At 33.9% G+C, this 23,706-nt stretch overlaps 1 protein-coding gene and 1 long non-coding RNA gene across 2 annotated transcripts; one reads left to right on the forward strand and one right to left on the reverse strand.

Annotated features, from left to right (window-relative positions):
• Positions 1 to 3,743: 3,743 nt before the first annotated feature.
• On the reverse strand, positions 3,744 to 11,764 carry LOC122139170. The gene is made up of 3 exons (XR_006156040.1): positions 11,438 to 11,764; positions 11,036 to 11,277; positions 3,744 to 3,850 (listed from the first exon to the last, which is right to left on the reverse strand). It is a non-coding gene; the product is annotated as an uncharacterized LOC122139170 (long non-coding RNA).
• Positions 11,765 to 15,422: 3,658 nt separating this feature from the next.
• On the forward strand, positions 15,423 to 22,150 carry LOC109102101 (translational activator of cytochrome c oxidase 1-like). Its single transcript, XM_042735134.1, has 6 exons — positions 15,423 to 15,641; positions 15,721 to 15,956; positions 16,125 to 16,231; positions 18,868 to 18,998; positions 19,090 to 19,252; positions 21,740 to 22,150. The coding sequence occupies exons 2-6, from the start codon at positions 15,734 to 15,736 to the stop codon at positions 21,947 to 21,949; spliced, it is 834 nt and encodes a 277-aa protein (XP_042591068.1). The 5' UTR covers positions 15,423 to 15,641; positions 15,721 to 15,733; the 3' UTR covers positions 21,950 to 22,150.
• Positions 22,151 to 23,706: the final 1,556 nt, after the last annotated feature.

Genomic DNA, 23,706 nt, shown 5'->3' on the forward strand with positions numbered 1-23,706 from the left:
GGTATGAGTGTTTTTTTATTGTCGGAAAAAAAAAAAAAAATCATAATTAACAAAAATATGCCAATGAATGTGCGTGAGCCACCAGCACAATCAAACAGCTGAAACAGAAAATAAAAAATTTTTGGTCACACAGTAAAGGCATAATTCAAAAATGCAAAGTGTCAGCAGTTTGAAAAATCAAGAATAATAACAGAATTAATAATAGTTATTGCTAAATGCTGGACCGTTCTCATTCGATCTGCAAATGGAACCTGAAGGATTTTAAACCAGAATGAACCGAAATGAAAACATTTAGCTTTTTATCCGTATATATAGGCCTTATTTAATGACTGTTTAATAACAATTGCAAGCATAAGTTCCTTTGTGTAAAGGTCTTTCTTTTAATTTTTGATAGTGAGCTGTAGCCTAAGACTATCCTACATTTTAGAGAAATTAACTCACTGTACATTTTAATGGTTTTTAAAAGATGGTACAATGTTATATCATAATGTTATTGTTGTTTTTACCTCCTCCTTTTTATCTCATTTTACAATTACGATTTCAGTTGCCAGTCGTCCTTTAGCCACCTGGCTGATAGTTTCGCAGAATGAATTTAACACGCGATGACTTGCGATTTAACCGCGGCGGTATTACTCATTTTGGTTGTCTACCATCTGTAAATGAAGGCAGGACAGACAGAAGGCTGTTCTAATGTTACGTGCTGAATGCTTATTCCAAACATTCCAATATGCAATATTTTCATAACAACAATCCCGCCTAATAATGAATACAAGTTCTCAGCAAGAAATGACATTCATATGGTTAAGCAGTGCTCTGCTTTGTTTACCTATTAAGAAAGATATTATAGGAACACTCAGGCCATACGAGGACATAAGGTCCACATTCCTCTTTTGTTTTCCTCTTTCTTTTCTGTGTCTTATGTTTTTTGGGTTCTTGTTGTTTTGTTGTGTGCTTGGTTTCTTTTGCTTTTGTCTAGTCTATGTGTCTACTGTCTGATGATTTATGTTCACCCTGTTTTCCTTATTAATTATCTACTCATGTCTCTTGGTGAATTTATACCCTCAGTTTCTCTTAATATTCAGTCCAGTAGTCTTGTCTTTGTGTCAACATTTTGTGTTTCCATACTAAAATCGCTCTGATAATATGCGTCTTTCTGTGTTTGGTTTTGTTGTGTCAGTAAAGAAGAAAGCTCTTAGCATTTAGATGTCACATCTCTTCTACTTGCCTTGCTCGCAATGTGACAACAGTACCCATAAGCTGTAAAGGAGAACGGATCTAGACTAGCTGGTCCACCATTCTCAGCCCTCTTCCATCACGATGCATGGATGATCACTCCCTTGAAGACCACCACACATAATTTTTTTTTGGAACATGCCCATCACAAACACTCTACCTTACAACTTTATCAGTTTGTTTAATTGTTAGCTTTTATTACACTGGATTTCCTGAAAACCGCTTAGATTCAAAAACCAAATATCCCTTTTCCTTTTTGCATGGTACTCAAGGGACAATGTATTGGATTTTTCATTCTTTCACCATGGATGAAGTGTCGCGGAGGGCTGTTATATTGCAATCACACCCGCCAACAGACCTACGAGCTCATCCTACTCACTTCCTAGACTCTCTTGCCCGTGTGGAGATGCATTTTCAATGATATGCTAGCAGAAGTGGAGGACATGGTTTGAACCTGTTGCCATATTCTGTCCTCATGCATATTAAAGCCAGCAGCCATGTCTGGCCCAGAGGGAGCACTAATCGCACCAGTTTGATCTACCGCTGACATGTGGAGTCAGCTACGCTATGATTGTCCTCATCCCTCGTAAGCTCTTAACTTTCCTTCACTCGTGGTCCTGTCCCCCTGTCCTGTCTGGAAACTTTCCTCCGCTTCCAGCCTCCTATCTCCTTCATCTCCGCTGGTTCCATCCACCCTTCAAGCTCCTGCATCCCAACCATGGAGGCCATACCATGTTTCCGCTTGTCCTTGCCAATTGGCAGGTCACATCCAAAACCTAGTCATCCTCCTGGTCCCTGTCCCAGAAATGCCTTGAGCCTCCTCTGGTGGTCACCCTGTGTTTTTCATACTCTCTTGTTTCACTCTATGCTCTGGGTCTGGTAACTATCCTCACCCAGTCTATTGCACTTACGACTCAAATCGATCACCTTGTTACCTCGATCCACAGCCAAATCTCCACCCTGGCTCCTCCATCCATCAGCTCCAATGTGAGTTCTTCTTTCCACCAACCCCTATCTTTACATGGTGTGTTCCCTCCTCCTCAAGGTCCCCCCGCTGACAAATTCACCGGCGGGGTCCTGTCCTACGCTTCATCCTCACTCTTCTTTGTGCGTGTGTCGTTTTTGCTTACAACTCACGTACGCCAGGTGGTTGCTTAGCATAGGTCCCTATTGATGGGGTCACTTACACTGCCAGGTGGTGCTTAGCAGGTCCCTAGTGAGGGTAAATATCATGTTTGTTATCTTAGTAATTTTATTTTAACTGTATTTTTGGAGTATTTTGATAGAGGTCCAAGTACTGAATTTTTATGATCATACATATTCTCATGGCATATAAGTTGTTGAAAAAATTCTTGAAATGACTAAACTACCTTTTTCTGTAAAGGTCTTAACTTTTTCAGTTTTTCTTCTTTTTACTCTTTCTCTTTTAAAACACATTTTTACTCTCGCTCCCAGCTAGAAAGATACAGAGTAATCATAAGTCAAGGAATCGCCATAGGTTTTCATTTTCCTTGCAACTGGAGAAATTACATACTTCTTGTATTGTAATTATCATATTTGTTCAGGATGGGGTTAGCCAAACTTTGTGGTTGAATCATAGATGTACTCAGACAGAGAACGTGCAACCCGATCTGATCTGGGCTTTTTCCCATGGGCCAGCAAATTATACGAAACATCCCCTTCAGGAACACATGTGATTGCTCTGACAATTACACAAATTTCATTTTTCTACCCAAAGTATCACTGAAATACATCTATATTTAACTAAAACATGCATTTGTATCGTGTTCTCCAACAATATAGTTTGAACGGTGAAGTCAAATTATGTCTCCCTCAATTTTATCTGTAATAACCCAAGTAAATCGTAAATCCGGTATAATTTTTGAAATAATCCAAACAGCAGTCGGATCTTGGTTTTGTAAACATCTCCATCACACAATTAGGCAAGCATCTACATATCATCTTCTATAAAGGCTCCAGTGCACTACTGAATAACAAGATTTTTTTGATATTATAAAAGAGGTGTGTATGTGTTTTTATCACAATTTTGGGATTTTATATATTTTTATATAGTGTGTCTTATCTATGTGTATAAAAAAGAGAATGTGATCTAATATATATTTTTTTTTCTTTAAGATACCATCTTTTGATATGCTTCAGTATAAGTTGCTTATCATTTGTTCGGCAACAACTCTTGTCTAGCTTTATATTATGCCGAAATGACACCAGTTTTTATTTTAATTAAACAAACGATAGTAAGATCTCCATGTTTCATCTCGCGTTTATATTATGCCAAATTACACATTTTATTTAATTAGACAAAGATGGTAGATTTTTTTCTCCACTTCTGTATATCAATTTAATTTGTTAGTTTTTATTTAGGTTTTGGAGGTGTTTTCTTGCTTTTTTTTACATTGTTTTTACTGTCATTTATTATTATATTAATTTTTTTCACTTTTGTAATTTTACAATAATTAAGTGCACAAATCATGCCGAAATGCACTATAATACCTCTGACACCATCTAACTGTGAACGGATGCTTCTCTCACACCTCGCCCGTGCATCAATCAGAAGAAAGATCTGTTCATCTCTGGTGATGACATCATCAGAATCAATCTGTAAGAACAGCAACAAAGAAAGAGAGAATATTACTCTCTCCCTTTCACATTGTTTCACTTTACATCACTTAATTCTAGACACCACACCATGATGTATACCAACAGCACAGTATCATCATAATCAACATATTCTGAATATTGATTCTGAAAGATAGTGGTAATTGTTTTTCTTAATGTTATTGTGCAATTTCTACATGGTAGATAAAATTATATTTCTACATGCATGTGCATTATTTTTTATTATATTATATTTTTATATTAATTTAGGCACTTTCATTTATGTCCCATGGTGTGGTTTTCTTTTGTCATCCCCAAAACAAGTGCAGTTAACTGTACTGAATTTGCATTTGTAGTGTTCTTAAAATCTTTAAAATGTAAAAAAAAAAAAAAAAAAAAAAAAAAACTTTAATTGCAGATAATATAATATTAATTCAATAAATTGTTCACAAATAATAATTCACTTTATTATTCACTTTTTAGTCCAATTTGTAATAATGTGAAATCAAAAGTTTTGCTTTAAAGTACATTTTAAATAATTTTTTAAATAATCATTTGTCATGCTTTCATGACGTACACTTATTTTGCTAACTAATACTAAAGTATAAAATACTTGATTAGTGTTACATTTAGAGTTAACATATTTAAAATATTTAAAGTTAAAGTTTTTAAAGTTATGTTTTTTTTTCAGTAGATAGTAAAGGGATATGAATGTCACATAAAAAACTTTAATAATTTTTTTCATTCTTTTTATGTTTATATATTGTTTTATTTTTCAGTAGATAGTAAAGGGATATTATTTTTTGTTTTATTGTTTTTGTAATTTTTTTAAAGACTTTCAAACTTAAACTATTAAAATACATAATACAAATCAATTTCACATGTTCAAATATATATCTCAACAAGGGTTGTTTTATGGTTTTCCACAATCTCAGCTAAAATCACTGACATATCATCCATCTATCATTATCTGGCGCACCTTCTTTAAGGTTGATGTGCTGTCTCTCAGTGTTGTGAAATATTTGCACAGTCCTGTGGTATGTGACGAGCTCTCTTCAGCCTCCAGGATGAGAGAGCATATCCAACCTTACACACCCCACACCCACGGCCATCCCTCACCACTGTCCCACATTATGGGCCAATTGTTGGTCTTGGTACTCATGTGTGTAGAAAGAGTAGAGGAATTTGTGAAGCTTTTTTGCCCTGAATACATTCACAACATTATGCTCACTGCCATAGGAAGAAAGAAAAGAAAGAAAGAAAAAAGAAAGGAAAAAAAAGAAAAAAGAAAAGAAGAGAGAAAGGAAGGAAAGAAAAAAAAAGGCAAAGAAGAAGAAACAACAGAAAGAGAACAGGAAAGAAGAAAGGAAAGAAGGAAGGTAGAGAAGAGGAAAGGAAGAGGTGGGGAGGGAAGAGAAAGAAAAGAAAGAAAGAGAAGAGAGGAAAAGAAAAAAAAAAGAGGAAAGAAGAGAAGAAGAAGAAGAAGAGAAAGGAGAAAGAAAAAGAAAGGAAGAAAAGAAGAAGCAAAAAGAAAGAAGGGGGAAAGAATAGGGGGGGGGGGGAAAGAAAGAAAGAAAGAAAGAAAGAGTAAAAGGGCGCTAAACCAAATTACAATTAAGAGTCGCGAAGAAAAGAAAAAAGAAAGAAAGAAAGACAAGAAAGAAGAAAGATGAAATCAAAACAAATTACAATCGTCGTTGTTTGTCTGTTTTACTACTAAGAAAGAAAAGGGCGCTAAACAAATTACAATTTAAGTCGCCATGAAATCAAAAAATACCCTGTCTGTTTTCTTTGTGACAAAATTTTTCCGTTTTCTATTCTAGGAATTGGATTTTATTCCTTAAAAAGGCAAATTATTTTTGGGGTTTTGTTCAGTGTCAAGCAGAATTGGGAAAGAGTTACTAGCTTAAAATTAATTATTTGGGTTTGTGTAGATCTCTAATCCTTAATTTGAGCAATAGTAACAGTAATGCTTGCATTTAATTATAATGAATATATTGATAATATTTGTAAAATATGCCATTGTGAATATTTCTAAAATCGTATTATTTGTTTGTTTTTGTTTTGTAATTGCATCACAAAAATTTCTAATTAAAAATGCAATTCTAAAATGCTTTAAAATGTCATACACACACACAGAGATAACATTATAATCACAGCATCATCATTACAGTTCACATTAGTCATTAAGGGACTAAAACTGCAAAAAGTCAATTAACCATCTGTCTCATTTGATTTGTGTTTTTTTACTCCTGGAAGACATGGGCATTAATGAACCACACTCTCACACAATCTAATGCCATTGATTCGTAGTAATTAGTTTGTGTGACTGTCCAGTGTTAAAACAATTGTAAGGATGTCATCTGATAGATATAAATGAATGTTTATTTCATTACACATTTAATTCATGTTTGAAGAGGGTTATTCTGTTTCAGTAGTGCAGAAGTAAACTTCTGAACTTGCCAAATAATCTAAAGACATCTGAATGATTCTGAAGATCATTTACTCCACTGAAGGTGCAATTAGTGGCATGGCAGTGTGCTTGATCAATAGTGCTTCTCGGGGTCATCATGTTAATACCGTTTCTAAATTGTCTGTTTATCGAGCGTTCATCTCTCTCTGACAGACTAATTTTCTGCTTCATTGAACATGTACATGCATTAACCAGTAATTCTCTCTGAGGTTGACAAACAAACAAAGAGACACTTTCATTTCCTCAATAGCCAGACATATGCACAACCCTCAAAAAAATTATAAATGTCTTTGCGCCTAATCTAAATTTCAGAAGGTTTTTTTTTTTTTAAGGAATTGAGCTTTCAACCAGGGTCGTTGCTTGTGAGGTGAAAGGTGGTGACGATAGGGGCCCACGGCTGTGGAGGAGGGGGTTCACGTCATCAAGAAAGCTTAAACTTGCACGTGTTTAGGCCTTGCCAATTTAAACATTAAAAATAGATTAAAGCACTCAAACACAAGACGCGGAAAGGGATAACTCAACTGAGTGTTCGCGCATCTGTGCGTACACGGAGAGCCACGCAAACACCGAACCGCGCTCTCCTTCGCTTCCTCCTGCACCTGAACGAACAAATACACCTCGCCAGTTTAAACATACAAACACAAAAAGACACGAAAAGCTTAATTCAGCACCCCCGCCTCTGTGTTCTGAGAGTTGCGTCTAACAGCCCTTGAACACTGAATTGAGCTTTGCCTTCTTGCTGTTTTGATTTATTAATCTTGAAATGAAAGATTAATTCAGAAATTATGTTTATGTGACCCGTCTTTTGGATAAAAAATTATGTATTGAGATTTGTGTCTTTGGGAGAAAAAAAATGTTGGTTATGTCTTAAGTGAAACCAATTTAAGTAAATGGAGTGTGTATTTATTATGTTGTTGTTGGTGTCCTTAATGTAGGGTGACCATACGTCCTCTTTTCCCTGGACATGTCCTCTTTTTGGACCTAAAAAAAAAAAATGCGCCTGGCCAGGATTTCTTAATCGACCAAAATGTCTGGGATTCGACTGTTTTCTGTATCCCGCTTCCGCTGAATTTCTGACCATTGCTGCCTTCTCCCACAACACGTGTTTCGCTCCCTCCAGTCCTTTAAACATTCTAATATTGTGTATAATTTTGGCGCATCAGGGCCTCTCTCTGTATGCAGAGTATTTAAATCCCTTTTGAACAAGTCCACTTTTTCATTAACTGTTCCTCCTGGTGGAAAAACATGACCTGCCTGCAACTCAATCCAGCATCTGAGTCCTAATCTTTTTCAGAATGGCTGAAACATACATCTCTGTCATCTGGCATGTTGACACCCTAGCACTATTCTATTGCTACTCTAACCTAGCACTCTCTATTTTATTTCTATTCTAATTACTTGTTTTATTTAAAAAGAAAAGATCCTTTAACACTAGCATTCTCTATTCTTTCTACTTATTTTCTAAACAGGCAAAAAAAAAAAAAAAAAAAAACCTTGCTAGGTATACTGTAAGTCCTCTTTTTGGAAAACTAAAATATGGTCACCTTACCTTAATGTTAATCCAAGAAATTAAATGGGAGAAAAATCATTCAATGCTCTTTACTGAATTACTTTGTAGTTTTAACAATAACTATCTATATTTAATTTATACAGTGTTTTTTTTTTTTTTACATTTGATTATTCCGTTTCTGTACCTTGACACCTACACTCTAAAAATGCTGGGTTAAAAAGAACCCAACTTGGTTTATTTGGCAACCCAGCACTGGGTAAATATCACACAGAACACATGGGTTATTTTGACCCAGATGATTGGGTTAAATGTTTTTACCCAACATGCTGCGTTGTTTTAAGTCAACATTTTTATTTTTAATTTTATTATATTGCTGGCTTAAAATGGACTGGAAATTAAAAAGCACAGAATTACTAGAGGCAACAGCAATAATAAAAAGATGAACATTTATTATTAAGCAAAACACATGGACAAAATATAAGGACGAAAAATGAATTTATTTGAGTGAATTCAACTTAGTTTACAACTGCATACATTTAAACTCATTTAACAAGCATAACCATTCTCTGTAATCACATTTTACTGTGTTTAGCAGTTATTTGTGTGTTGGTGTTTACGGTGATATCTGTGTTTGTGGTGGTTGTGTGTTTGTGAAATATGGGTTAGTGATTGATGTTTCACTCGTAGCTGAAAGATGCCGTGACTGACTCCATAACCTGCCCATAAAAAACAGTACTGAGATTAGAGAACATATTTGAACATCAAATTAAATTAAATTCAGTATTATAATAAATAAAATCTGTTTATGTTATGCAAGGCAAAAGCAGAGGACGCATCTGACTGACATCTCATCCTTATGTTATATTGTATTTATGTTATATTGTTTAAAGTAATATAAATTTTTATGAATGTAATGAATTGTGTACAAACCTTTATTTTGCTGAAGAAGTGCACCTAATCGGTGGCGCTGAGAACCGCTCTCTCCTGCAGAGGATGCAAAAAGCCTGCAGTCTGACTGTAACTCAGCAGCTGGGTTGTTTCGTTGGAGACAGCCAGGCTCAACCCAGCAGTTTGGGTGAAAAAATAACCCAGCATTAAAAATGACCCAGCAACTTATTTACAGAAAAACTATCCAGCATCTGGGCAAAAATTTTAAAAACAACCCAACAAAATGATCCAACAGGCTGAACACAGAATTTGGGTTAAAAAAAACATTGACCCAGCATTTTTAGTGTACAAACTTGAAAAAAAACTTAAACATTGTTTAATTTGTATCTTTGATCTATTTGTTTATTTGTGCTATTTACACAATATCAAACAGGGCCCATGGCTATAACCTGCATCAGGGCATTGCAAACCCCAGCTACAGCCCTGGCTTCATTTGTAGTTTGCCGATACCACTTTAAGCAAAAGACTAAGATACTTTTTACCTATAATACCTAACAAAAATGAGAAAAAACAGTCATGAAAGGGTCATTTTCCCTTTGGAATCTCTCTCTCTCACACACACACACACAGTCCTGTATGTCTCATGGACCAATCAAAAATGTATGTGGCTGAATGGACATCGATTCAAATAGACAATTGGAAAAACTGATCAACTGAAGATGATCATCTGTGTTCAACCAGTCAATGACGCTGAATTCTAAATTGGATTCAAAGCTGGATTTAAAGTAAAAATCTATTTACACTTTAGTCAAAATAGAGAAGATTAAAAGCAGTAGAGAAATCTCTATATAAGAGCATGCACAGTCATTAATAACATCTGTCGATTAAGTTATATAATATTTATATATGTATATATATATCTATATAAGAGCATGCACAGTCATATATATTTGTATTCATTTATGCTGATCTGATAGGTAAGTGTTTCCATATTCACAGTATTTTGCACTTATTTTGGTCTCATTCAAATGTAATTAATTTCACATAAATTTATATACTTAAAGTATTTTTAGGCAATTCTATGAAGCTGTTAACTATTGATAGAGACAAGAACAAATAGGAAGGAACCATTAAACTAACTATATCTTAACCAAATATACAAGAATTTCATACAGTCAGGTATTGATCTATAATTTTGCATGAGGAGGCAAAGCAGCAGACAACATTACACAGCCCTTATTAAAAAGAAGTAGACTTCTGCATAGATTTATAGAGAGTAATTACTACAAAGATTATATACTTTATAAGAATATAAGAGCAAAATGTCAGTGTTTTACCCACTATAGCCTTAAATACAGTTTTATAATTTCGGAATCAAATATACTTTTACGTTTAGTAATTTTGATGCTTTTATCCAAATCAACTTAGAAATGAGGACAATAGAAACAATCAAATCAACAAAAGAGCAATATTATGTAAGTGCCTTGACAAGTCCAGGTTAGTCTAATGCAGTATGCGTACAGTAGCAAGTTTATTTCCTTATATAAAAAGAAACAAGTAGATAAAATAGAAAAAAAGAATAAAGAATTCAAGTTTTGGAGGGTCAATTTTTTCTGTAATGAGTAAAAAGAAAACAAGCAAATAGAATAGAAAAAAAAATAGAGAACGCTAGTGTTAGAGGGTAATTTTTTAAAATAAATAAAAAGAAAACAAGTAAATAGAATAGAAAAAGAATAGAGAACGCTAGTGTTAGAGGGCAATTTTTTTTAAATAAATAAAAAGAAAAGTAGGCAGAATAAAAATAGATATGGATATTAGATATTAGATAATACCTAAATATTTTTTAATGTCATTTTTATTGACACTTCCACATTTTTAATGATGAAGTTGCAATTTTGTACAATTAAAATATATTAACTCAGCACATCAAAAAGTGTGATTCTTTAAAGCAGGACAAAAGATGATAAAACATAATGATTTAAAATGTTCTTTAAAATAAAGCTTTTGTAAATATTTGACATTACGAAATGCTCTTTTTAAAAGTGTATGTAAGTGTAATCTCTTTAAGTACATTTAAGTGGCCTTTTTGTTTAAGTCATATATTATCTGACTGTAGTAATATATATAAAGTAATATATTATACACACACACACACATTTCAGATCTGAAGTACACTTCACATGCACATTCAACACAGTTAAGCACACTCTTTTTCACAAGGTTAAGTCTAGACAAATGTGTACAAACTGGCCCCACAGTAGATGTATTAATGTTAACGCTGGGAAGTAAGCACATGCCAGTAGTCAAATACTCACCAGAGCTCTGGCTTTCATCAGCACACAGCACAACACAAAAGCCACGGAGACCTCCACTGACACCATGCTTAACCCAAGACCTTTGACCTTTTCCAGAATTTCAGCTCACCAGAGAGCTCCTGTTTCTCTTCAGCACATGGTGGTCTAATTGAGGTGCAGAGAAGTGATGTTTGGAGCCATTACTGCTGTGTTGTGTTAAAGCTGTTGTTATTCAGATGTCGTTGCTTCCACCAGCTATTCATCTGTTGCAGTGTGATCGATAGTTTGTTTTAGCTGAGGTTAATTTATGGACTACCTCTATACACTTACATTTGAATATATAGACATATTTCAGAAGAGTAAAATCCACTTCTTTGTAAAATGTTTAAAGTAAAAAAAAGATGACAATTTAATATTCTTTACCCGTCACAGACAATATTCTTCCATTTGTCAGAATCTTGGTCTCTTATCCTTGATTGAAGATGAAACTTGTTGATCCGTTTGGAGACCTGTTAAGGAGAGACTCATCTGTCATTGTAGAGACATGATCTCCTGTGTGTGAGAGTGTTCAGTGAGGTTAATAGCGTGGTGGTCATCATTGGCCCTTGGCTGTTGGGCTCCACCAATGTTTATGTGGGATGGGCATGAAACATGTTAACCCCTTCATTGTCATGAGACAAAGCCCTGACTCTACTCCTTTCCAGAGCTGCTATTTTTCTAAGGCTACATGCACACACATCATAAACATCAGTTCGATTGCATGAACATCTATGTATGTATTTGGTATATGCTGCAGTGTAATAAGCAGGAAAAACTGTTTGACACATGAAACCAGATATATACACTACCGTTCAAAAGTTTAAGATCAGTAAGACTTGTAATGTTTCTTTAAAGAAGTCTCTTATGCTCATCAAGGCTGCATTTATTTGATGAAAAATACAGAAAAAAACAGTAATCTTGCAAAATGTTATTACAATATAAAACAATGGTTTCTATTTTAATATACTTTAAAATATAATTTATTTCTGTGATACAATGCTGAATTTCCATCAGCCATTGCTCCAGTCTGAAGTCTCACATGATTCTTATAAAATCATTCTAATATGCTGATTTATTATTAGAATTATCAATGTTGGCAACAATTGTGCTGCTTAATATTTTTTTGGAAACTATGATACTTTTTTCTGAATTCTTTGATGAATAAAACGTTTTAAAAAACAGGATTTATTCAAAATATAAATCTTTTCTAACAATATAAATCTTTGCTATCACTTTAACACATCCTTGCTGAATAAAAGTTTTAATTTCTCTCAAAAAAAAAAAAAAAAAAGAGTAAAAATTAACTGACCCCAAACTTTTGAACAGTAGTGTATATTGTTAGAAAAGATTTTTATTTTAAATAAATGCTCTTCTTTTTAATTTTCATGACGCTGAAAATTCATCTGTGCATCACAGGAATAAATTAGATTTCAATGTATATTAAAATAGAAAAAAACATTATTTTACATCGTAATAATATTTCACAATATAATTTTTTTTTTTCTGTATTTTTGATCAAATAAATGCAGTCTTGATGAGCATAAGAAACTCTTTTAAAAGACATAAAAAATTGTGTATATATATATATATAATATATATATATATATATATATATATATATATATATATATATATATATATATATATATATATATAGTGGGTATGGAAAGTATTCAGGACCCCCTTAAATTTTCACTCTTTGTTATATTGCAGCCATTTGCTAAAATCATTTAAGTTAAATTCTTTTCCCTCATTAATGTACACACAGCACCCCATATTGACAGAAAAACACAGAATTGTTCACATTTTTGCAGATTTATTAAAAAAGAAAAACTGAAATATCACATGGTCCTAAGTATTCAGACCCTTTGGACAGCCATTTTTGTGATGCATACCATTAGGATGTTTTCCTATTAAATGCATTGTTGAGTTGAGACCTGTATGCCCTAATCTCAATCTTGATGTAATACAATCCTCTTTCCTTTTCACACTTGAACTCCTTCCCCTTCCTACCAGCGGTTGAATTGAATGAAGGAGTCTCCCTTTACTTTCATTGTCGCAATAATTTTGCCATTTTTTATTTATCTCCCTTTTAATAATTGATTTGATTACTTCTTTACTATGCTTACTGTCCATATCTATATTTTCTTTTGCCATGGCTTTCTTTGCTAATTTGTCAGCTTCTTCATTCCCTAACACTCCAGTGTGTGCTGGAACACACAAAAACTGAACCCTCTTATTTGTCTCTTGCATCATTAATAAAATCTGTAGGATTTCTAATACCAGATCTTGTCTCATTTCTGACTTTTGCGCCTTCAGACATATCAGCTCAGAACTTGAATCAGAACATATTAGGGATTTATTTATTCCCAGTTCACTTACTTTATTTATTGCTATAGTATCATGATTGCTGTTAATTCTCCTGTAAACACTGACACATGATTAGTTATTCTTTCACACCTTTCCGCTTCCATTTCTGGGATGACATATGCAACCCCCACTTGGCCACTTTGCAGGTCTTTAGACGCATCTGTATACACCTGTACATACTGATCATATTTACTCCTTATATAATCTTTTGTGAATTCTGCTTCTGATATTTCCTGACCTTTCTCTTTTCTTTGTTCCAGCAAGAACAGATCTATCTCTGGTTGTGGTAATATCAAGATCGGACTCACTCCTAATGTTACCACTGGGATCACACTATACCCATTTACTTGCATATCTTCTACCAACTCATTAATGACCCACCCAAAACTAATAGCTCTTCGCTATTTATTATTATTGCAGTATAACAAAGAGTGAAAAATGTAAGGGGGTCTGAATATAAAATATATATAATAATATTTGAATTAGTTTTTGAATTTTCTATTTTTCTTTTATCTGTTAACTATAACCCTGGAACACAATATACTGCGCATAATTTTTAAATTAATTAATTAATTAATAGCTATTTTAAATTAACTATTATTTATAAAATAAATTCCCCTTCTTGGGCCTGAAATGAAGGAATTTTGGTCAATATTGATAACTAAACAATATTTTGCTAAATATGCTTTTGTGCTGAAACCTTGGCTGGTTTAGGCCTGTCATGGATAAATAATGATGACAATAAAACCACCAGTAGGTGGCAGCAAGCCCCTGTTTTGATAAATGATTTATTGAATTGTTCGAATCAAACGATTTATTCAAAACGGCTGATTCAATTAGAAACGAAACAAGCCTGCGTACAAATGTGCATACTATCCATCCTAAATTTTATGTGATATTAGTAATTTTCAATACTATTTAGGGGAGACTGGCTGGATAGTACGGAGCCCCGCACATGACATGCAAGAAAACATAAATAAATTGTGCGCACGATTTACTAATTCGTTCCCTCAATATACTAAAACGTGCACACGATTACTATTGCGTTCCCTCGATTTACTATTGCGTTCCCTCGATTTGCTAAATCGTGCGCACGATTTATAAATCGAGTGAACGAAATAGTAATCATGTGCACGTTTTAGTACATAGAGGGAACAAATTAGTAAATCGTGAGCACAATTTAGCCTACTATTTTTTCCTGCATGTCATGTGCGGGGCTCCGTAGGATAGTATGCACACTGGGACACAGGGAAAGTGTCCATCTGAATGGGACGTTGAATCACTGGCTCACTTGATTCGTTCAAATATTTATTCATTCAAGGAAAGAAACACCGCGTTACTATGCACTGTTACATAAAATTAATAGCACATTTGTGCTTGAATTATAAGGTTACTTTACCTGTATTCTAATAGGATTCATCTCGTAGTGAACGCTTTTGGACTCTCAAAACGTGTTTTTGTTTGGTTTTCGCAAGGTTGATGACTAGATATTTCAGCTCTCCTATCATCTCCCAATCCCTCACAGTTACACCACAGCACAATTTTGTTTTCAACCGGAGGATGCGATCCCCCGCATCCTCCCTCAATGCGAGCCATATATATTATATATATATATATATATATATATATATATATAATATATATATATATATATATATATATATATATATATATATATACAGATATATATTTATATATATATATATATATATATATATATATATATATAATATATATATATATATATATATATATATAACAATATACCATTTTTCTTTTAACGTTATTATTTTCATATATTTCACAAGAAACTGAACATTCAAAAATTATTATTATTATCATATTCATGCTGTTTTTGATTATATAATATATTATATTATACATTTTCAACATGTTGTAGAAAATACAAAAGACTGAAATATATTACTGAACAGAGATAAAATAATTCAAAATACATTTAAAACCTCAGAACCATCGCGCCTAAGGACTTTTATTTTGGCATTAGTTTGTTCAGCGGTAGTGACGCTTATAGTGTTGCTGCCACTTGGGCTCGTGCGTGATAAATTAGCTCTGGATTACAGAAGAACTGTGGTATAAATGGACTTTTTTGTTGTTGTTCATTTTCGCAAGTAAAAATCACGGGATACATTGAATCATGGTCGTTAAACCGTTCTTGAAACAATCCGATTAAAACGTGCATGTTAGAAACTTAAGACTTGTAAGTCAAAGACATGACATTTTAAAATTTGACCGAAGTCATTTGCTTTGGTAACTCACATAGCTACGCATCTGTTTAGTAAGGGAAGCACAATGTTAGGAGACATGATTCTGAGGGCTTTGAGACTGACAGTGAGGGTGTCTGCAGTGGTTCAGAGTCCAGCCCTCCATTCATGCAGAGCACTGCACTCCAGCGCTGCGCTGTGGGCAGGACACAACAAATGGTCCAAAGTAAAGGACATTAAAATCCCCAAAGATGCTGCTCGAGCCCGCATGATTGTCAAGTACACCATGATGATCAGGATTGCAGTAAGAGGTGAATGCATAAAATTTGACTGAAAGAATTGAGATGATCCAATCTGGCACTAACCATCAAATATGTACCATGGTAAAAATAATACCATGAACCATGTACCACGAAAAAGAACAAAGTGTTTACCATATTAAACATCTGATACCCTGTGACCTTGTGCTTATGTTTCAGAGGGAGGACCCAATCCAGAATTTAATGTTGCTTTGGCACAACTTCTAGAGCAGTGTCGGAACAAGAATCTACCCAAAGCCACAGTAGAAGGAGCTATAAAAGGAGCCGTAAGACAGAGTTTAAAGCCCTAAATAGCCCATCTATTGCTAATGAAACTGTCATTTTTACACAATTAACAATGGACTTACTCTACATGCTTAAATTTCTACACACACATGTAATTTTTTTGGAATTTGAAATGGATGCTCTGGCCAATATAGTGTTGGAGGTTTTACGCTTGTAAATGAACGGCCTGCTGGTGGCCAATCTTCACTGATTTCACACTCCATCCGTGAGAGCGGATTGAAATATAATAAACATGTTTAATAAAGATATAGAAGATATGTCAATAATATTTCTAAAAGAAGTAAATTAGCCAATTTTGTTCAAATGAAGGGTTGCAGAAATGAGTGCACCCTTGATTAAATTCAACAAACATAATATTTCTTGTACTTTGTAAATGTTTTCAAGAGGTTCCATTCTGTTGTCAGCATTATGTCTGAGAATGTTTCAGTGGGCTTTGTAACACTTTTAATTGTCAAGAATTTACTCTTTAAATTCCTTGCTTGCACCAGAAAATTTTATTTAGTTTTATTTTATATCAGGAGGTTTTAGGCCTACTCAGTTTTTCAACACAACATTTTATCTCCTTGATAAAAAAAAAAATCTTATTTCCCTGAATAATTTTAACATGTTCCTAAGTTAGTATTTTAAGTATTACTATTACTATTAGTCATTAGTATTTAGGGGAGATCAAAAGAACAGCTTGTAGAGCTCAGAGACAGGATTGTGACAAGACAGATCTGGGAAAAAGTTCAGAAAAAAAAAAAATAAATAAATCTGCTGCATTGAAGATTCACAGAAGCATGTAGCCACCATTATCCTTAATGAAAGACGTTTGGAACAACCAGAATGCTTCCTTGGGGTTGGATTCTGTGGAAAATGTGAGATATATGTGGAGGGTGTTTTTGGGTTTTAGGGGTGTGAAAGAGGATGTTGTTCACTTCAGTTGAGCTCCATGATCATATATGGAGATGGGAGAAACTTACAGAAGGGACTCTTCAGAGAAGAAGGAAAGCTCAACGCAGCAGTACATATACAGAGATAGTCTTAATGAAAACCTAGTCCAGAGCATTCAGAACCTCAGATTAGGACAATGGACAATGCAAGAGTGGCTTATAGACAACTCTGTGAATGTCCTTGATAGCCTGGGCTTGAACCCAATCAAACATTTTTGGAGAAAGCTGAAAATATCTGTCAGCCCTCTTCTTACATGACAGAGCTGACGAGGTGAGGAGAAGAATGTCAGATAATTGCCAATCGCAGATATGGAAATCTCGTCGCATCATACCCAACAAGTCTTGAGGCTGTAAAGGTGCTTCAATGAAGTACAGAGTTAAGGGTATAAATACTTATGCAATGTACTTTTTTTCTAGTTTTTCTTTTTAAGAAATTTGCAGTTGTCACAAATCATATTTTCCCATTGTAATTATGGTATATGGAGTTTAGATTGTTGGGGGGAAAGTATTTTAAAGTACTTTAACATAAGGCAGGAACATATCAATATAAAAAAAAAAATAAAGGGGAAAGAACTTTCAAAAGGCACTGGACACACTGCCTTTCAAAAGTTTGTTATAGTTATTTTGTTTTTTTTTTGATCTTTTAATTATAAAAAAACACATCAAGGCTGCATTTATTTGATCACAAAAATACAGAAAAAAAACAGTAATGTGAAATATTGTTACAATTTAAAATAAGGATTTTCTATTTTAATATACTTTAAAATGTTATTTATTTCTGTGATGCAAAGCTGAATTTTCAGCAGCCATTATTCCAGTCTTCATTGTCACATGATCATTTTAAAATCATTCTAATATGCAAATTTATTATCAACGTTGAAAACGGCTGTTGCTTAATTTTTTGGGATTTTGTGATAGTGTTTTTCAGGATTCTTTGAAGTAAAAAAAGAACAGTATTTATTTCTATTAAAATAGAAATTCTTTGTAAAAATATGCACTACCTTTCAAAAGTTTGCGGTCAGTAATTATTTTTTATTTCTTTTTTTAAAGAAATTAATACTTTTATTTAGCAAGGATATGTAATATAAGTGATAGTAAAGACTTATATTGTTAGAAAAAAAATTGCATTTTGAATTAATGCTGTTCTTTTTAACAATTTTTTTTTTTCATTAAAGAATTCTGAAAAAAAAAACATCTTACAAAAATATTAAACAGCATAACTGACTTTGATAATAAATAAGCATGTTGGTAATAAATGATTTCTGAGGGATTATGTGACACTGAAAACTGTCATTATTCACTCACCTGCATACGTTGTTTTTTGTTTTTTTTTTTAGACGACAATAGTTTGCAGTGTTCATCATGTCTGTCAGCTCCATAAATGACACAAAGACTCTATAAAATATAGTAAATGCAGTCCATACACATTGTATCTCAGTGGAGGGGAAGGAGATCAGTGAATTATGACTGACATAGTCTTTTCAACACATACACACTCATATCATTTGAAGTCATATGACTTTTGTTTATTCCTTAAATATTTTCATGTCATTTTTGCAGCTTAACAGGTGTAGACACTCTAAACCATCACTGAAAAAAATCTTGGAAAATCCTCCTCTATTCTGTTAATTCTGTATTGATGAGATATTATTATTAATAATAACACTCTTTTTTATGTATAATAGAAGTCAAAGCCAGGAGTACAGTATGTTTATGAGGCCACGGGACCGGGCGGGTGCACGCTGCTCATAGAGGTTTTGACTGACAACAACACACGGTCCCATCAAGAAATCAAACGTGTCTTGATGAAACATGGGTTAGTACTGATATGTACTGGATTAAAATCAAGATGTAGTAATAGTATTTAGGCACAACTCAGTGTACCACTATTCTCTGTTTGTCCACAGTGGGGCGCTGTGTGAAGGAGCACGCAGGAACTTTAACAGGAAAGGTGTTGTGGCAGCTTCCAGAGATGGGGTCTCCTCTGAGAGAGCTCTAGATCTGGCCATTGAGGCAGGAGCTGAAGATGTGCTTGAGATAGAGGATGAGGAGGAGCGACCCATACTACAGGTCTGAGCACTCTCTCTTAGTGGGATCATGCAGAACTCAAAATATAAGAGTATGAATTTGAATTGACTTGGCAAATATGCTCTGAAAGCATGTAACTTAAATTGAAGAGGATTTTGCACAAATTAATTAATTCACACAGAGGAATTTCATATTTTGGAGTTTTGTGACATATATTTATGCATATTTATTCCCTGAAATGTAGAATACATGGTTTAATGAAATACATAATTTTGGTGAGGACTCCCTGGTAGAAGAGATCTATATCTGAAGTAATTCCTGGTAAAATAAAGGATAAATAATACGTAAACAAGTTCATTACTGTATATATAATTAACAGCCATCAATAAAGCAATAAGCCCCAAGAACCCGTGGTTTACAGTGAATTTATAACAGCTAAGGTGTGTTATTAGGCACGACGTGAAGTGGAGTGCCTAAAACCCCCGGATGATGCACTTAAATAACCGAAAAATGAAGTGTGGAATGTTGGACACTTCATGCACTCAACTGTTGCAGCTTTAATTACATAACAAAGGGTGAGGGGCTATCAGACTCCGATTATGAATGTCAAAATAACCTTATATATGGATGCAACGTCTGTTGTTGATGGTAATTTTTTAGTTGAAATTGAGGGACAGGATTGCAATATAACAATGAATAAGTTTTAATGCGATACAGATTAAAGTGGCTTCGTAAATTATTTTTAAAAATTAAAAACCCAAAACACACCTGATGCAAATTCTTTGCTCTTCATTTTCTATAAGCAGAGTTAAAACCCTGTTGTATTTTCTTGTAATTTATTAAAAGGTACACCGCAATCTTGTGCCGACTAAACTGACTTGAACGCACCCAAGTTCGTAATTACAACTTGTTTGTTATTATGTACGAATTTTCAAGTAGTAATTGAGAGCTTCATTGGAGGACTTGAAGTCAGCATTACAACAGCTTCACCTGCGGCTCAAATCAGAATCAAGGACCAGAACTATCCATTTTACAGAGGGGTACATGATCAAAAAACTGAAATATACCGTTAATTTAATTATATCACACTCTTAAATAACATTCAATTGAGCATGTGTTTCTCACAGGCAAAAAAAGTACAGTGTGTGCCCCCTCTAGTGTACAAAAAAAATGGCAGGGCCATATTTTGAAGTCAAAAAGTGCACCTGTGTTTGCTCACATGCATCACTTGGAGTGTAAACAGTAGTTGTGTCTGAAATTGCCCCCAATACCCTTAAATATCGCATTATATGCAGGGACAGCCATTTTTAGTGGTGTCCGAAACCATAGTGGACATTATCGAGTGCACTCATTCAGTCCCACAATGCACTGCAAAAACAAATGTACAACTGATGTACACTCAACCATAGATGTATACATATCTATGCACTCAACGGCTAGAAAATACCCATAATGCACTGTTAGAGTCACGTGCCCAATGAATTCCCGAGTCTGGCCCTGTCCCAAATGGCACCCTAAACCCTCGCGGTCTTCCTCTGAGTCCGCACTTTTGTGACGTAATGCCGCTTGACTGTCAGGTAGAAATCTGCTGCGGAGCTCGCAGAAGTGTGGATCAAATTGATTATTAAATTGTTTAACTAGGGTTTATACATCATTTCCATGACAGAGTTCAAGATAGATCTTCCTACCGGACCTGCCAGTTTCAAATGATTATTAAACAGCACAAACTATGCAAAAGCGGCAGTCCTTCCAGTCCACTCAGTGTCCAAATTCACTCACTCGTTTTCATTCACTCCTTAAAGTGGACTGAAGTAGTGAACTAATGTAGGGAATAGTGAATGAGCGTATTTAAGGTAAGGTGGCAAATAGGTAGGCTTAACAGTAAAGAAGGGAAGGTGGGTTGCATTATCAGTTTTAATGTTATTATATTGGTCCGGTAGCAGCAAGAGATCTTTAGGCCGATCTTTAGGTTATAAATTATGTAATGTGCCAGACAGAAAAAAAAAAAAAAAGAATAGAAGGAGACCTGGGTTGCATTGCTCACATCTCGGATTGCAAACGAAAAAAAAAAAAGAATGTGCTAGTTAGATAGCACATGCACGTCTGCAAGATGTCTGTTAAAGATCGCTTCATCTGGAAAGCATCTGCTGTGTACAAACATTTGATATACGTCTTTAAGATGTCAGTTTAACATACTTTCTAAATCATAAACATCTTAAAGACATTTTCTAAACATCCTCTAGAAATATTGCAGATGAGCAAAAACTCTAAAAATATGTTTTGCAGATGTAAATGCAGACGTCAAATAGACGTCTACCAGATAAAAGTCCTTTCTACAACATGTTTACAGCATACATTAAGGAAATCTGAATGAGACACGTTTTCCAATGAATTATAATTATTTTTAATTATTTGTTTTTTTTATTAGTAGTTATTTGTTTGTTTTGTGTTTTATTTTGTTTGTTGTATTTGTTTGTGTATTTAGTTTTTTTAAATTCTCTCATTTGTTTACCCTTCTTTCCCTTTCAGTTTATCTGTGACATTGCGTCCATGAAGTCTGTGCGGAGCGGTCTAGAAAGTCTGGGGGTACACACACTTTCATCCGGTCTGGAGTTTGTTTCTCACACCCCGTCTCTTCTGACTCAGGCTCAGCTAGACACCGCGTCCTCACTGCTGGAGGCTCTCAGTGACTGTCCTGATGTGGTCCGGGTATGGGATAACATCCATACACAGACCTAGAGTTCACAATAAGTCAACTGACAAATGGAAGAACACACAGATAGATGGACTAATTAATGATCCGCATGCCTTAAGAGCAACTGGAAGAAATGGACCTGCTTGGCCAAAATTTACTGGACTTCACTTGGATTTTTTGTGTGATGGTAAATAAATAAATAATGATATATCTTCATTGTGGCAATAAAGAAGATGTTAGTCATAGATGTGTATCACTTTGATTAGCATTATGCACTGAATGTTGGAATTATAAACACCTTTTTTTATGCAGATCTGGATAAAAAGAGATAGAACAGCAACTTGCAAGGACTTTTTCCCACATCCTGAAAAAACTTAGCTGCTCAATGCAAATGTTTATTGAACAGTGAGAGTCAGGGTGAGGTATTCATTGTAGCTCAGAGCAAAAGTGACACCGCAAGTTAAAAAAGAAAAAAAAAAAAACCTGCCCAAGATAAGTGTGGGGGCAAAATGTCCCCAGGTTGAATTACTTTTTTTTAAACATTTGAACTATTTCGTAATATTATTGGCCTTTCTAGTTATGAATTTACCTCAGCAGACAATGTAGGAATATGTCATTTCTAGAATGTTTAATTAATATAAATTCTTTTTTTGATGAGCTTTACATAAAAACTATTAAACGTAGGGAAGAAAAAAACCCTCTGAATAATGTTTTCAAAATTAACTAAATACCTAACATTGTCACCAGGCAATTATTTCAAATTAATTCTAGCAGAACGCTTACAGTTATATCTTTTTTTCAGCAACTTTTTTATTTGATGTTAGTTTCATTATTAGTCAGACATAATTGTTCTAGTTGTTCATATTATTTTAAATAATTCAAGTAATTTAGATAGTAAAGGTTAAAGGTAAGAAGAAATTCAAATCAGGTCAAATAATGCTCCTTCTCTAAAAAAATAAATAAATGACATACCAGCTGTGTTTTAAAAGAACTCACCAATGCTAATACTGTGTTCAAGTTGTGTTGTAAAGATCGTATTTACAAATTTAATGCACATGAACAGCACAATGTTGTAATTACAAGTGGGAACCTCAGAACTTTCTTTAAGTCCAGAGACAGGAGCATGTCATTGAGATATGTTAAATTAAATTATGGTCACAAATGTTTTAAAGGTCCAATTCTTGCTATTAACAAACCATTAATTACGACTTTTGCCTCAATAAACTCCTAATTTGCTGCTTATTAATAGTAAGGTAGTAAAGTTTAGGTATTAGGGATGTAGAATATGGTCATGCAGAATATGTGCTTTATAAGTAATAATAAACAGCCAATATGTTAATAATAGGCATGCTAATAAGTAAGTAATAAGCAACTAGTTAATAGAGAGAGAATTGGTCCCTTTCCCAAAATGTTATGGAAATTAATATTATTGATATTATTATTAGTTTTTTTTTTTTTTTTTTTTTTTTATTGCTCAATATTTTTTTATGGAAAAAAAAGTACATCACCATCTTGCCTCTGATCAAAGTGAATTTAATGCACCTGACATCGATTTCCCAACTAAAAAATACGAATTTCCCAGCAGGATTTAAACACAACTTAAATTATTCCATCTATTTAGTTATCAGATTTTATAAGTAAAAGTGTTTGTTTGTGATGTTTTTTTTTCATAAGTAGTTATTGGTTTTGGCTGTTTATTTAGTAGTACTTGTTTTTATAATTAATTATGAATTTGGTTATAATTGATAGCCAATGTCATGGCTTTAGGTCAGTCAGTTCTCATAAAAGCCTGTTTCATAGA

This window comes from Cyprinus carpio, chromosome B12 (genome assembly GCF_018340385.1).
Source record: "Cyprinus carpio isolate SPL01 chromosome B12, ASM1834038v1, whole genome shotgun sequence".
Lineage (NCBI taxonomy): Eukaryota > Metazoa > Chordata > Actinopteri > Cypriniformes > Cyprinidae > Cyprinus > Cyprinus carpio.